Genomic DNA, 12,939 nt, shown 5'->3' on the forward strand with positions numbered 1-12,939 from the left:
AATGCTCCAAATTGTTTAAATGCTTTGCCAACTGAACGACTACCTGTTCATTATCTTCACACTGATGTACAAAAGGTCTTTAAATTTTTCATGAGAGAATCTTTCTAGAGAGACAAAAATTTCCGGGAGAGTCAGTACATAAGGAAGTAAATAAAAGCAGAACTTTCTTAAAGCAAAACCTAGCATCTTCAAGGAATGTCCATTTTGAATTGCCTTTTTTTTATTGTGCTATCCCACCACTGTGTTTTCAGAATCCAAAAAGCTACTGAGTCTCTGAAGAGCTTTAGGCCAGCAGCTGAAACTACTTTTGAAGACTTTGTGGTGGACACTGCCAAGCAAGAAGACATCCTTGGTGACTTGTCCTTCCATTCCAATGGTAAATTTTGAGAGCATTCAGGTCTTTCTCAAGTTCTAGCTTTAAGGGCTTCTCTCGAGAAAGGCAAACAGTGCACAGACCAGCAGTTGCAGAGCTCAGTGTTGTGGCTTGCATTGTTCCTTCTGTCTCCACAATTCAGAATGCATTACCTGGCAGCAGTGTTAGTTTCAGCTTTCATAAAGAAGCTAAAATTGCTTTCAGTACCAGTTTGCACTGGCTTCCAAAATATTGTAGTTACATCACACTCAGTCTTTCTGAAAGCTTTTTATTGCCTGACAGAAAGTAATAGCTTTTTAAAGGTGCCGGAAAGAAAAAGGCTCAAGCTTTTCAAAGTAAAAACAGAAAATAGGGGATTTAGTTAAGTGTATGAACAGAGAATCATCCTCATCTACTCCTTTTAACTGAGAGTCAGATTCCCCCCTTTAACAGTGCTATAGTTTAACAAAGAGATTATGTCTTGGTTTAAGACAATTTTAAGAGGTGAATGCTTTAAAATCACTTTCCTCCCTATATAGTTTTAACAAATCCCTTTTCACCAATAAGGAAAAATAAATATGAGTAGATAGAAGTGGAAAAATTACAGTTTACTAAAGAAACAAAATAGCAATGGGCCAAAAATAACAGTAATAGTCCCTAGTTACAAAGTGGCTGAAGTCTCACAGGGGCACAGATAGGTGTGGAATACAATAACATTTTGGATTACCCAGGACTGGTTGTGTGGACTGTTAACTCCAAAATAACCTGTATCTAAATTTCAGAGTTGTTTTTTTTTTTTTCTCATGTGTTCCAGGTCTAGAAATACCAGAAATCAATGAAGAGCAGAGCAGAATGTACAACAAAGCTCTGATTAGCTGGGAATGCCCTGGGAAGACGGATTCAGCTGATATCTATGTTCTTGAGTATCATAAACTTAGTAAAGAAGAGGAAAGTGTGACATGGCAGAAGACTGAAGTTTGTGGCAAGAGCAAAGTATTATCTGATCTTGATGATGACAGCAGCTATGCCTTTAGAGTTCGAGGATACAAAGGGTCCATCTGTAGCCCCTGGAGCCGGGAAGTTATTATGCATACTCCTCCAGCTCCAGGTATGGGATTTTCTTATGTCCATCAGTGTTAAGACCTGAGAGTAGTTCCTGGTAGCTCCCAGGTGTTTCCTACACTGTTACAGTTTCATAAATGTTTAGAGGCACTGTTATAGGTTAAGTAGGTAATATACAGAGACTGTTAGCTTGCATGACATTCCTGGTAGCCTTTAAAAGCGACAAATTCTAATGCCAGTATGACTTAAAATGTAGTTTATGAGGACTGAAGGCCAAATATATAACTAAGCAGAATTTTGTTGGGATATTGTTTTTCAGTTTTCAGTTTTCTTTTCGATGATAAATGTGGGTACAACAATGAGCATCTCCAGCTGAACCCAAGAAGAACCTCTGTGGAAAGTAGGGCTGGATTTCCTCTGCTTCTGGGATCTGAGCGCTTGCAGGTTGGATGCTACACAACCCTGGATTACATCATCGGAGACACTGGGATTGCCAAAGGGAAGCACTTCTGGGCTTTTAATGTGGAAGCCTATTCATACCTGGTGAAAGTGGGAGTTGTTCCTAGCAACAAAATACAGAAATTGTTCCACAACACCCATGATGTGACCAGTCCAAGGTAAATTGCATCCTCTTCCTTCAATGCATGTTTTACATAAGGAGCTGTCTTTCAGAAAAAGTAAATTAAGAGCACGTCTGGTCTCAGGACACAAGGTGAACCTAACCAGTGAAAAGTTTGAAGGATATGGTGTAAGCAGGTTGTCCTGTCCATCCCTTACTATTAGCAGAAAGATGTCCTGCTTATCCAGAGTCCTATTTTCTTTCTTTTTGGGAAAGAAGTCAGGTTTCTGTAGATGCCAAGGAATGTCAGTTAAAGCAAGAAGGTTAAAAATAAGTGTAAGTTTTAAAATAGAAGCAATGCTTAATTATCAGTAGTAAGGCTCTGTCTTAATTCCCTTAGCATATAAAGTTTGGCAGCCTCTCAGAGGTACAGTATACTGTACATATCTGTATGTTTTTGCAGTAGCTGTGTCACAGTGGATTCCAAGCCACTGGCTTTACCCCAGGCTACATGTTTACATACTGTATTGGAGTGTTGCTGAGCAGAAACCAAAGTACAGTGGACAAACCAGTAAAAAGATTTCCATCTCACAGTTACAGTTGTAGCAAGCCTGGATGTGTGCAGGAGCTGTAGGCAGGGAGGCTATCTCCTGGGGACTCTTTTTCAGAAATTTAACAAATGTTTGGCTTCCTCCTGTATAACAGGTGGAAAATGTGTCAGCACAGTTGAGCTTCTTAAAGCCAGATGGATGCATTTGCAAAGTGATAAATTAGATCTAAATTTCCTGATTTCTTTTTCCTTCTCCACATAGATACCTGCAAAATTTTAGCTGACACAGAAACAACTGCATCCCAACATGAAACAGCAGAATCCCACAGAAACAACATGCCCCCACAAGCATCCTAAAACTGAAATCCTAAGTAGGGAATGTCTGTACTGAAGAACGTGTGCTTCTCCATGCATCTTTATCTGGGGACAGAGGTGGAGGGAAAAGGATGTAGACTGACCAAATATGTCTGCAGACTCTTCAGTAACCATCTGGGAAACTATTCAGGGAAATGTCCAAACAGAGCACTTTAAAAGAAGCCCCCAGACTTAAACCACTACAATACTACCTTCTGTTTTGTGACTTTTACAGATGCTTTAACATAGCAGCATCATGGAAAACTCAAAAGGCCATGTTCTTGTCTGTAAGGGTTGGTCATATTTGCTAAGTTACTTCTTAAGTTAACTAATTTACTGCACCTGTTGGTTCATTAATGATTGCCTAGTATAAGTGCATTTAGATACATCCACTCCTTAGTAAAGCCTTCTGTGGTCTTGTCCTCATTGGAGTTCAGCTGTTCTTCTCCAACTACTAAATGCATCTTCCTTCCTGACTTCAGTATTTATCACTGGTGTAAGCAAAGCCTGGTGGGATGAGTGCTGTGAGTGGAGTGCCCTGTTGGTTACAGGCTCTTCAGAGGGACAGGCAGGACAGATGTGGGGTGGCACTGTCTGTAACATAATGTCTGGAATGTATGGAGCCTGCAGCTGGCAGCACCACAGCTGAGAACCTCTGGGTAAGGATTAAGGGACAAAGCGGATGTCATTGTGGGAATCTACTACAGACCACACAGCCAAGATGAGGACACTGATGAATTACTCCTTAAGGAACTAAGGAATACCTCTACAACAACCACCCTTGTTTTCGTAGGGCGCTTCAGCTTGCCAGATGTTAACTGGGACCACAACATAGATGATACAAGTAGGTCCAGAAGAATCCTAAAACACCTGGATGATAACTTCTTGGTATAGGTACTAAGAAAGTACCCTTACCTAAAAGTGCCCTCCTTGATTTTTTCCTTGTCAAAAGAGAGGATCTCATGAGCAAAGTGGAGATGAGTGGCTGTCTTGGCCACAGCAATCACAAAGCGATCGAGTTTAAAATCTCCGTTGTCAGGAGGAAAAGTGCTAGCAAAACTTCAGCTCTGGACATGAGAACAAACTTCGGGCTGCTCGGGGTACTAGTCAGTAAAGTCCCCTGGGAGACCACTATTGAAGGTGCTGAGGTCCATCAGTGCTTTTTAAAGTGGTCCATCAGGCCACTTTTTAAGAACCACCTCCTAAGGGCACAGGAGTGGGCAATTCCAAAATGTCTTAGGTCAAGCAGGTGAGGCAGAAGGCTGGCTTGGGTGAGCAGAGATCTTTTAGAGCTAAGGCAAAAAAAAAAAAAGGGTATGGCTAGTAGAAGCAAGGTTGGGCAAAATGGGAGAAATAAAGAGATGCTACCTGACATTGGAGGGTGAAAAATCATGTGGCCAAAGCCCAACTAGAGATGAAGCTGTTCAGGACTGTGGGGAACAATAGAAAGAGTTTTTAAAAAATATGTTAATAGCAAAAGACAGTCAGAAATACCATTGGTCTGTTCCAGGAGGAGGACAGTCACCTCACTGAGAGGGACCGAGACAAGATAGGGATGTTTAATGCTCTACTGACCTTGGTTTTCCACACCAGTGGTGGGCTTTGGGGTCCCAGAACTCGAGGACCGTGACTGTGAGAACAATAAACTCCCAGCCAACCCTGAATTTGCGCAGGATTTGCTGTTCCACCTGAAACCCCATTAGTCTGTGGGGCTTGATGGGATTCATCCTAGTGTAGTGAGCTGGCTGATGTCATTGTGAGACCTCTCTGATGTTTCGATGGTCTTCAGAGGTGCCAGTCAACTGGAAGCTGGCAAATGTTGTCCCAGTTTTCAAGATTGGCAGGCAAGATGACGCTGGTAACTACAGGCCGTGAGTCTCACTTCAGGGACTGGCAAATTTATGGAAAAGATTATTCAGGGAATTACTGAACAACACCTGAAAGACAATGCAGTCACCAGGGAAAAATCCTGCTTGAAAAACTCACTTTCCTTTCATGACAAAGGTAACCCACTGAGCTGACCAAGGGAAGCCAGTTGGTGTAATCTCTTTTGATTTCAGTAAAGCTTTTGATGCTGTCTCTCCCAAGATCCTTCTGGGCAAACTGTTCAGCACACAGCTGGATAAACACATCATGTGATGGGTGAGCAACTGGCTCATGTTTTGGGCACAAAGGGTTGTGGTGAATGGGGTTACACCAGACTGGTGACCTGTCACTAGTGGAATCCAGTGGATGTAATCTTCTTGGATTTCATCAGAGCTTTTGATACCTTCTCTCCCTTCTGGATAAAATATTCAGTGCTCAGCTGGATAAACACAGCATGCAAGGGGTGAGCAACTGGCTCAGGGGTCAGGCACAAAGGGTCACAGTGAATGGGGTGACATCAGCCTGGTGACCTGTCACTAGCAGGGTTCCACAGGGCTCTGTCCTCAGCCCTGTGCTCTTCATCTCCATAAATGACTTGGACACAGGACTGGCCAGGGTACTGAGCAAGTTCACAGATGATACAAAACTGGCAGGAGCTCTTGACTCCCTCAAAGGCAGGGAGGACCTGCAGAGAGACCTTGACAAATGAGAGGACTGGGCAGGCACCAGCTGAATGAAATTCAGCAAGGGAGAGTGACAGATTCTGCACTGGGATGGGGCAGCCCTGGATGTGCAGACAGACTGGGGAATGAGAGGCTGGAGAGCACTGCCATGGAAAGGACCCTGGGTTTCCTGGTCAATGACAAGTTGACCCTGAGCCAGCAGTGCCCTGGCAGGCAGGAGGGTCCCGGTGTCCTGGGGTGCATCAGGCCCAGCATCACAGCCGGGCAAGGGAGGGGATTGTCCTGCTCTGCTCTGAGCTGGGGCAGCCTTACCTCGAGTGCTGGGGGCACTTCTGGGTGCCACAACACAAAAAAGACATTGAGGTGTTAGGGAGTGTCCAAAGGAGGGCCATGAAGATTTCGAAGAGTCTGGAGGAGATTGAGGGGAGCTGAGAGGCAGACATGATCTCTTCTCTGGTGACCACTGGCAGGATCCAAGGGAAAAACTGGACATAAAACTGTGTCATGGGAGGCTTAGGCTGGGTGTTAGGAAAAGGTTTTTCACCCAGAGGGTGGTTGGAACACTGAAGCAGGCTCTCCAGGAAGTGGTCATAGCACCAAGTGGGCCAGCACTTGAGAGGCATTTGGACAATGTTCTCAGGCATATGGTGTAACTCTTGGGATTGTCCTGTGCAGGGCCAGGACTTGGACTTTGATGTTTTTTGTGGTTTCCTTCTAATTCAGGACATTCTATAATTCTATGATTTTTTTACCACACAAGTTTTTTTCGGTCATTGTTGTGGTTTTAAACCAGTAACTAAAAAATTACTTATTTCCTGCTGTGAGATATGGATTAGAGCAAGAGCAAAACAGGCTTAGAACTTAAAAAGGAATAAAGAAAGTTTATTAACAAACTACAAGAATAAGAACACCAGAATAAACTTCCAGAAAACCCTTTTTATCCCCTACTACCCACCATTCCCTTGTTCACATGACAACAGAGACAAAAACTTTGGAACTCTGGTGGTTAAAACAGTCCCAATTCCTGCTACAGTCTTTTCACCAGTCTTTGTAGAGAAACAGAAGTCTCTTTCTGTTAATCTATGGAGTGTCTCACAAGAAAACTATTTCTGTTACAGTTTTCTATTTCCCTGATGTCAGCTGCCCAGAAATCCTGTCATCAGAGCTGACTCCTCCCATCTCACATCACTCTGAGGTGTGTGTGGGCCAATGAGTCTAGGGATGTCATTTTAAGGATGAGTTATTCAAAGGCAAAAGTCTTCTTCATCTGTCTCTGTGAGCTCCACTGGAAAACAGTTTTCTCATTGCCTCCCAAGGCTTCAAATTTTCGCTTCACTCTGTTCCAGCACTTCACTGTATCACAATTACTCTACTTTTTACTCAAAATCTACACTTTGAACACTCTATTCCTCCCTATATACTCTGTCATGAATTAAAGGAGTTTTTTCAAGACCTTATTGTCCATTTCCATAGCTTTAACAGAAAAATATTTCAGCTTATAAAGCATCTCCTTATTCTCTACCTTTTCTGAAGCTTCTTTTCTTTACTGTCTCTGATAGTTTATAAAGTCTCTTTACATGTTGATTAGTCTCTTTTTCTCTCTGTGAATAAAAGGATTAATCTGCAAGTCTCATCTGGGTAATGAAAAGTTTAAAAACCTTGCCCAGGCTTTGTAGATGGTTCTGTGATCTCTGCCGGAGCAGCAGCTGGAGCTGTCTGCGATGGAAGATTCTTCATGGCTGCTCTGGAGAGTGTGGTCGCTGTCTCAGCTTGCCGCAGGTCTAGAGCTTTTTCCCTTTCTTTACTCGGCAGTCTCTGGTGAATTTTGTCACGGCAAAAACTGCAGCCAAGCCAGGGACCGGCCTGGCCTGGCCAGAGCCCGGGGGGAAGCCCTGCAGGCCCCATCTCCCGGCCGGGAGCCGCGGCAGGCCCAGCCCAGCCCCTGCGCGGGCCACATGGCCTGGGCAGGGGAACGGGAGGCCAGCTGGAGCTCTGTTACCTTTCACAGCCAGAAACAAAGAGAGACAAGAGTGCTCTGACTTTACATCTTAAGGAGGTGTTTACAAGTTGACTTCACTTTTTAATGGTTAAAACTGCTGTCAATTCTTAGAAATGACTGATACTTGGTCAGGAGAAAAGACTCCCATCAGCCACCAGCAGTTTCAACTTCCCTAGCTCCCAAAGCTATCTTAAAGGTAAAGCCACCCCATGACAGTCATCATGTGGTATTGCCTATCTTACAAAACCAAGTTTACATCACTTATCCCACTTCAGCAGCATTTGACAAAAGTGCATGTTTGTTTTTTTTTTGTATTCCAGATATGAGCAAGACAGTGGTCATGACAGTGGGAGTGAAGATGCCTTCTTTGACTCATCGCAGCCTTGCACATTGGTCACTTTAGGCATGAAGAAGTTCTTTATCCCTGCTACACCTGCTGCTCCCAAGGATCCAGCAAGCAGAATCCTTCCCCTGCCATCGTGCTTGGGCATTTGCCTTGACTGTGACAGAGGCAGGGTGGGATTTTACGATGCAGGCCGTATGAAGTGCCTGTATGAATGCGAGGTGGATTGCTCTGGCTTGATGTACCCAGCGTTTGCTTTAATGGGCGGTGCGGCAGTGCATCTTGAGGAAGCTGTCACAGCCAAGTACAGGGAGTACCACAATGACATCTAGTGCAGTAATCTCTTCCTGTTGCTGTTTGGAGACAGAAAACGAAAGCAGAAGGATTCTACCTTAGCTTTTAGTCCTGATAAATTATATTCTACCTACATGTTGCTCACAAGCCTCTGGCCTGTGATTTTTTTAAATAAATGGTCCAGGCGCTTCCTGCACCGGAGGAGTTCGCCTGCCTTTCTTGTGATTTGTGCAATGCTGTTCTCCACAGACTTCTTTTCCTGAGGGATGCAGGGAAGAAGTCTGACTAGCAACCAAAATTTACTTTTCAGGACTAGCAACCAAAACTTACTCTTCGGGGTAGAAATCTGCCTTTTATTTAACTTAAATCCTTACATAGTCAGTTTTGTATTTAATAAAGTCAAAGCTGACTGTGTGTGATTGCCATTACCCTCTTAAGAAATCTGCCTGAATGCCTCTGTGGGGTCAAATGCTTTCCAGTTAACCCCTGAGCACCACTTGGGCCTTTCAGCACAAAATAGCATATAAAAAAATATAAGATAAAAGAGGAAGAAATTAGAGATGTTGTTGAATGTTTAAGTTATACTTGGAATGATGAAGGTAAACTTGAATCTGATTGCATGTTGTATACCCTTAATGTGATTGTAAGTTAAAACTCAAGTTCTGACACTCAGTGTCATATAGTTGGTGGCATAATGGTAAGTTTCTTTGCTCTTCCAGGCTTTTACTATAAGCTATCTAAAAGAAAGTGCAATTGTACCTTAAATGTCAGAATTTGGAGTCAAAAATCAGAAATGTTTGCATGTGTGAATAATAGTACCTGGTATTTAGGCAAAAGCAAATGAGTTGCTGACATAAGTAATCATATGTGAATTAAAAAAAAAAAAAAATCAGGTATTTCTTTTAATACTTGCTTTTATAGGTTAATTTTTTTTTTATCTAGTAGCAGCTTGGATTTTTCTTAGTAAGAATATTAAAAATGCACTGGTTAAGTTTTGAGACCTAATTTCTGCCTTAAAGGATGTCTCCTTTCAAATTTCAGTTCCTCTAATGTTAAAAGCTGTATCACATAGTAGTTTTTCACAGAATCATAGAACCATGGGAACAGCTTAAGTTGGAAGGGACCTTTAAAGACCATCTAGTTCCAACCCCACTTCTCATGGGCAGGGACATCTTCCACTAGACCAGGTTGCTCAAAGCTGCATCCAGCCTGACCTTGAACTCTTCCAGGTATAGGGCTTTCTCCACAGCTTCTCTGGGAAACCTTTTACAATGTCTCAGCTCCCTTATTGTTAGAAATTTCTTCCTTATATCCAATCTAAATCTATCATCTTTTAGTTTAAAGCCATTGCCCTTTGTCCTTTCTCTTCAGGGCTTGGTAAAAAGTCCCTCTCCATCTTTCTTTTAAATCCTTTTATATATTAAAAGGCCATTATAAGGTCTCTCTGGAGCCTTCTCCATGCTGAACAACTCCAATTTCTTACAATGTCTTCACAGGACAGGGGTTCAGCCCTCTGACAATTTTTGTGCCTCTCCTCTGGAACCACTCTGTACTGGGGGCCCCAGAACTGACTGCAGTATTCCAGGTGGGGTCTTGGTAGAGCAGAGTGGGAGAATCATCTTCCTTGCCCTGATGGCCACTGGGCAGCTCAGGATGCTTTCTGACATTCTGAACACATTGCTGGTTCATGGTCAATTTTTCATCCACCAGGATGCCCAAGTCCTTCTTGCAGAGCTGCTCTCCATCCCCTAGTCTGTAGGGGAGATAGTGGAGATTACCTGGATCCAGGTGCAGGACATTATGCTCGGTCTTGGGGAACCTCATGAGATCCACATCAACACCAGTGCCAGTGCAGACCCTTGAGGGACACTGCACATTACTGGTTTCTGCTTGGACATTGAGCTGTTGACTGTGATTCTCTGTATGTAGCTTTGTATCCAGCCAATTCCTTATTCACTGAACAGTCCATCCACTTAAACCCTCCTCTTTCAAATTTAGAAGACTGTAGTGGGGATCTTATCAAAGGCCTTACAGAAGTCCAGGTATGTGGTATTCTTAGCTCTTCCCTTATCCCCTGGTGCAGTCACTTGGTCACAGAAGACCACTAGGTGAGTCAGGCACTGCTTGCCTTAGCTGAACTCATTAGGCTGCCTCTGATCACTTTCTTGTCTTCCACTAGTTTTGACCTATCTTCCAGGAGGATCTCTTATATGATCTTACTGGGAATGGAGGTGGACTGCCTCTCTTTATAGAAACCTATGTATAAAAAAAGTAGGGTGCGTGCACTGTTGAGTTGTGGAAAAATAAGGATCTAAAGTGAAGGACGTTTCTAATAAGTACTTGGTGCTTTCTAATTTGGGGATATGCTTTCTAATTTGGGGATACGCTTTCTAATTTGGGGATAGTGTTGCATCTTGATGAATGTGTGTGAAGTATGCTTACTAAGTACACGTATACAGCTGTAAAGCTGTGAAATGGGACCTGAAAATCACAATACAGTTAAGTGAATGTAGGTCATAATGCAAAACTTTTGTGGGCTTTGCTGTCTGAACTGTTGTACTGATCTGACCTGGAGTCCACCTCTCCCACTGTCTTTTCTCCTAAGCCTGTGACTGTGGCCACTGTTGGAAAAAACTGGCAGAAATGGCTGTCTATTGCCAGCATGAGCATGACAGCCTCTTTGGGGCTACAAAGACCCAGCAAGGGCAACTTCTTGTCTGGATCTCACCTACAAATGTTTCTGTCTTGATAAGGCTGTGTGGAAGTGCACTCTACAGATTCAGTGTGAGTTGTGTGAGAAACACTTTGATGTCCCAGCAGCAGGTATGAAGTATGGGGTATCTTTTGGAATTTTCTCCTGCAGGAGAAAAGATAAACTGTCTCTTACTAGTTAGCCTTTCAGTAATTTCTTGTGTTCTAAATGGTTATCGTTATGGCCTTTCATTTCTGTCATGCCCTTCCCTCTCTTTCATCTTCCCTCTTACTGGATTGAAGCCATTGCTCTCTTCTTGCTTGATAAGGCTGACTGAACAGCCTGTCCATAAGACAGTCTTTTCCTGTGAGGAATGACAGAGTTCTGTTTTACTTCTTCTTGTAGTCCTAAAACCATATTTGCCCTTTTTTTTTGGTTGATACCCAATACTAGGCTCATGATGAAGCTTCTTCTACAGTGTTTTTCACACAGTCCTGATGGTTAGCTGTGCACGAAGGGTTTTCCCCACCTGGTGTGCTGTTTTGCATTTGTTTATGTTGGTAATGCTTGTTTACTTAGTCACCAAGTTCTGAGGGCCCTCTACAGCTCTTTGCTCACTTGTAGACTTGGATGTTCCTGAGTAGCTTCATTGGTAACACAAACATGCCCATGTTTTTGTTTACAGTTTGCTTTTTCAGGTCGTGGAGCAAACTAAGTTGTAGTGAGACTTGGCAGATCTCTCTGCTGTTAGGCATTTTTGTTCCTCCTGCTTTTTTTCCCCTCCAATATTTGTTGGACATAAGTCAAGCACTGAAAACTCTTACTAATATTAGTATACTCTATTGAGTAGGTGAGTCATGATCTTGCATGTGAGTGCAGCAGTCAGATAGAGCCAGAAGAAAGGATTCTCACTTCAGTAGCTGTGACTTCTCCCTTCATAGAACAGGTCAGTTCATCTAACGAACTGTGTACTGGCTTAAAGCTGCAGGTTGTAGGGCTGAACTTTCTTTTCCAGACCAAATCTCCTTCCACAGACAAATGTTTCATTTTTGATTCCTCTGTTTCAGAAACTGGTCTAAATTAGAGGGTTTATGTCATGGTTAGCATTCCACATTTCCATATTTAGATTTCTCATAAGCATCTGGACTGGTATCTCCAGACCTTTTGTTACTTTATGGAAATATTTGTAAATGAACACTATATTGCAGATATGAAGACAGTGTCTCAGACTCACTGATCTAAAAAAAGATTATTGGTTTAAGACTATAGAAGTAAGAAATTAAAAATGTAGGGGCTTTTTTCTACTAGAGTTTCAAATTCATTTAACGTGTTCTGCTATGCAATTACTCTACTGGACAGAAACTGATGCTACTTTAAATATTTATCTATCTTTTGATATATCTGTTTGTATTTATCTCATTCTGAGTTTAAAAATTGATTTGGCTTTTGGTGTTACTTGAATATTTAGTATGCATTCCAGACAGTACTCTTTGGTGCTTACACCAGCTTATTAAATAAAAAACACACTGTCAAGAGGCACTGACAACACGCTGTGATATTTTTTCCACTACCATGGAAGTGTCAACATTCAGAAATACAGTTCAGCAGTACTTGCCTATCCAGATAATTATTTTTTTCAAGTTTCTCCCTATGAAACAGCACTTTACAATGTAGACTAAACTAAAAATGGTGTGGTATTGTGTGGATCTTTGTGCAATATAGCTGTTTGGTGACTATGGTGTGACTTGCAAAGCTTCATACAGGTGTGAATCATGTAGACACTTTTTAGATACCTAAAGCTTTAACAGAAAGGCCTTGTTTGAAAATATTCTGAAATGTAAAAGTGATGTCTTGAGTTTTTTTTAATAAAAGCTGAAATCAAGTATCTTAGTCATTCACATTATTACATGCCACCTCCTATTTCCCACCTATATTTCAACCCACCTGGTTGAAATAATTTTTCCTATAAAACATGACAATAGGTGACTTGTGGGGAGAAATAATGTGCTCAAATACCAGTACCTCTGATTTTAGGAGGACTAAAGAGTAGTTTGGACTGACTGCCAGGCTTTTACTTACAATGATTATGTTCGGAACTTGATTGTCTGAGCCTCGCTGCCTCACTGTCATGGTTTAGGAATGGTATTCCTCAATTAAGTGTTCCCATGGAAACAGCCCATACATG

The 12,939-nt window shown here is 42.4% G+C and overlaps 1 protein-coding gene across 3 annotated transcripts in view; it reads left to right on the forward strand.

The window, feature by feature from the left end:
• The window catches only part of TRIM36 (tripartite motif containing 36), a 36,443-nt gene extending 23,885 nt beyond the window's left edge, over positions 1-12,558 (forward strand). For 2 of the 3 annotated variants that reach the window (XM_014257079.2, XM_005528108.3), the window contains exons 7-10: positions 252-376; positions 1,167-1,460; positions 1,734-2,031; positions 7,746-12,558. In XM_014257079.2, coding sequence (XP_014112554.1) covers positions 252-376; positions 1,167-1,460; positions 1,734-2,031; positions 7,746-8,100 — 1,072 coding nt within the window. In that variant the 3' untranslated portion in view covers positions 8,101-12,558. Of the gene's footprint in view, positions 1-251; positions 377-1,166; positions 1,461-1,733; positions 2,032-2,785; positions 3,167-7,745 lie in introns of those variants that run through there. The other variant, XM_088054487.1, reaches the window with a different exon arrangement.
• The last annotated feature ends 381 nt before the right edge of the window (positions 12,559-12,939 follow it).

The sequence above is a fragment of the Pseudopodoces humilis genome, chromosome 4, assembly GCF_049639895.1.
Source record: "Pseudopodoces humilis isolate 2021_Gansu_Grassland_sample_001 chromosome 4, ASM4963989v1, whole genome shotgun sequence".
Classification (NCBI taxonomy): Eukaryota; Metazoa; Chordata; class Aves; order Passeriformes; family Paridae; genus Pseudopodoces; species Pseudopodoces humilis.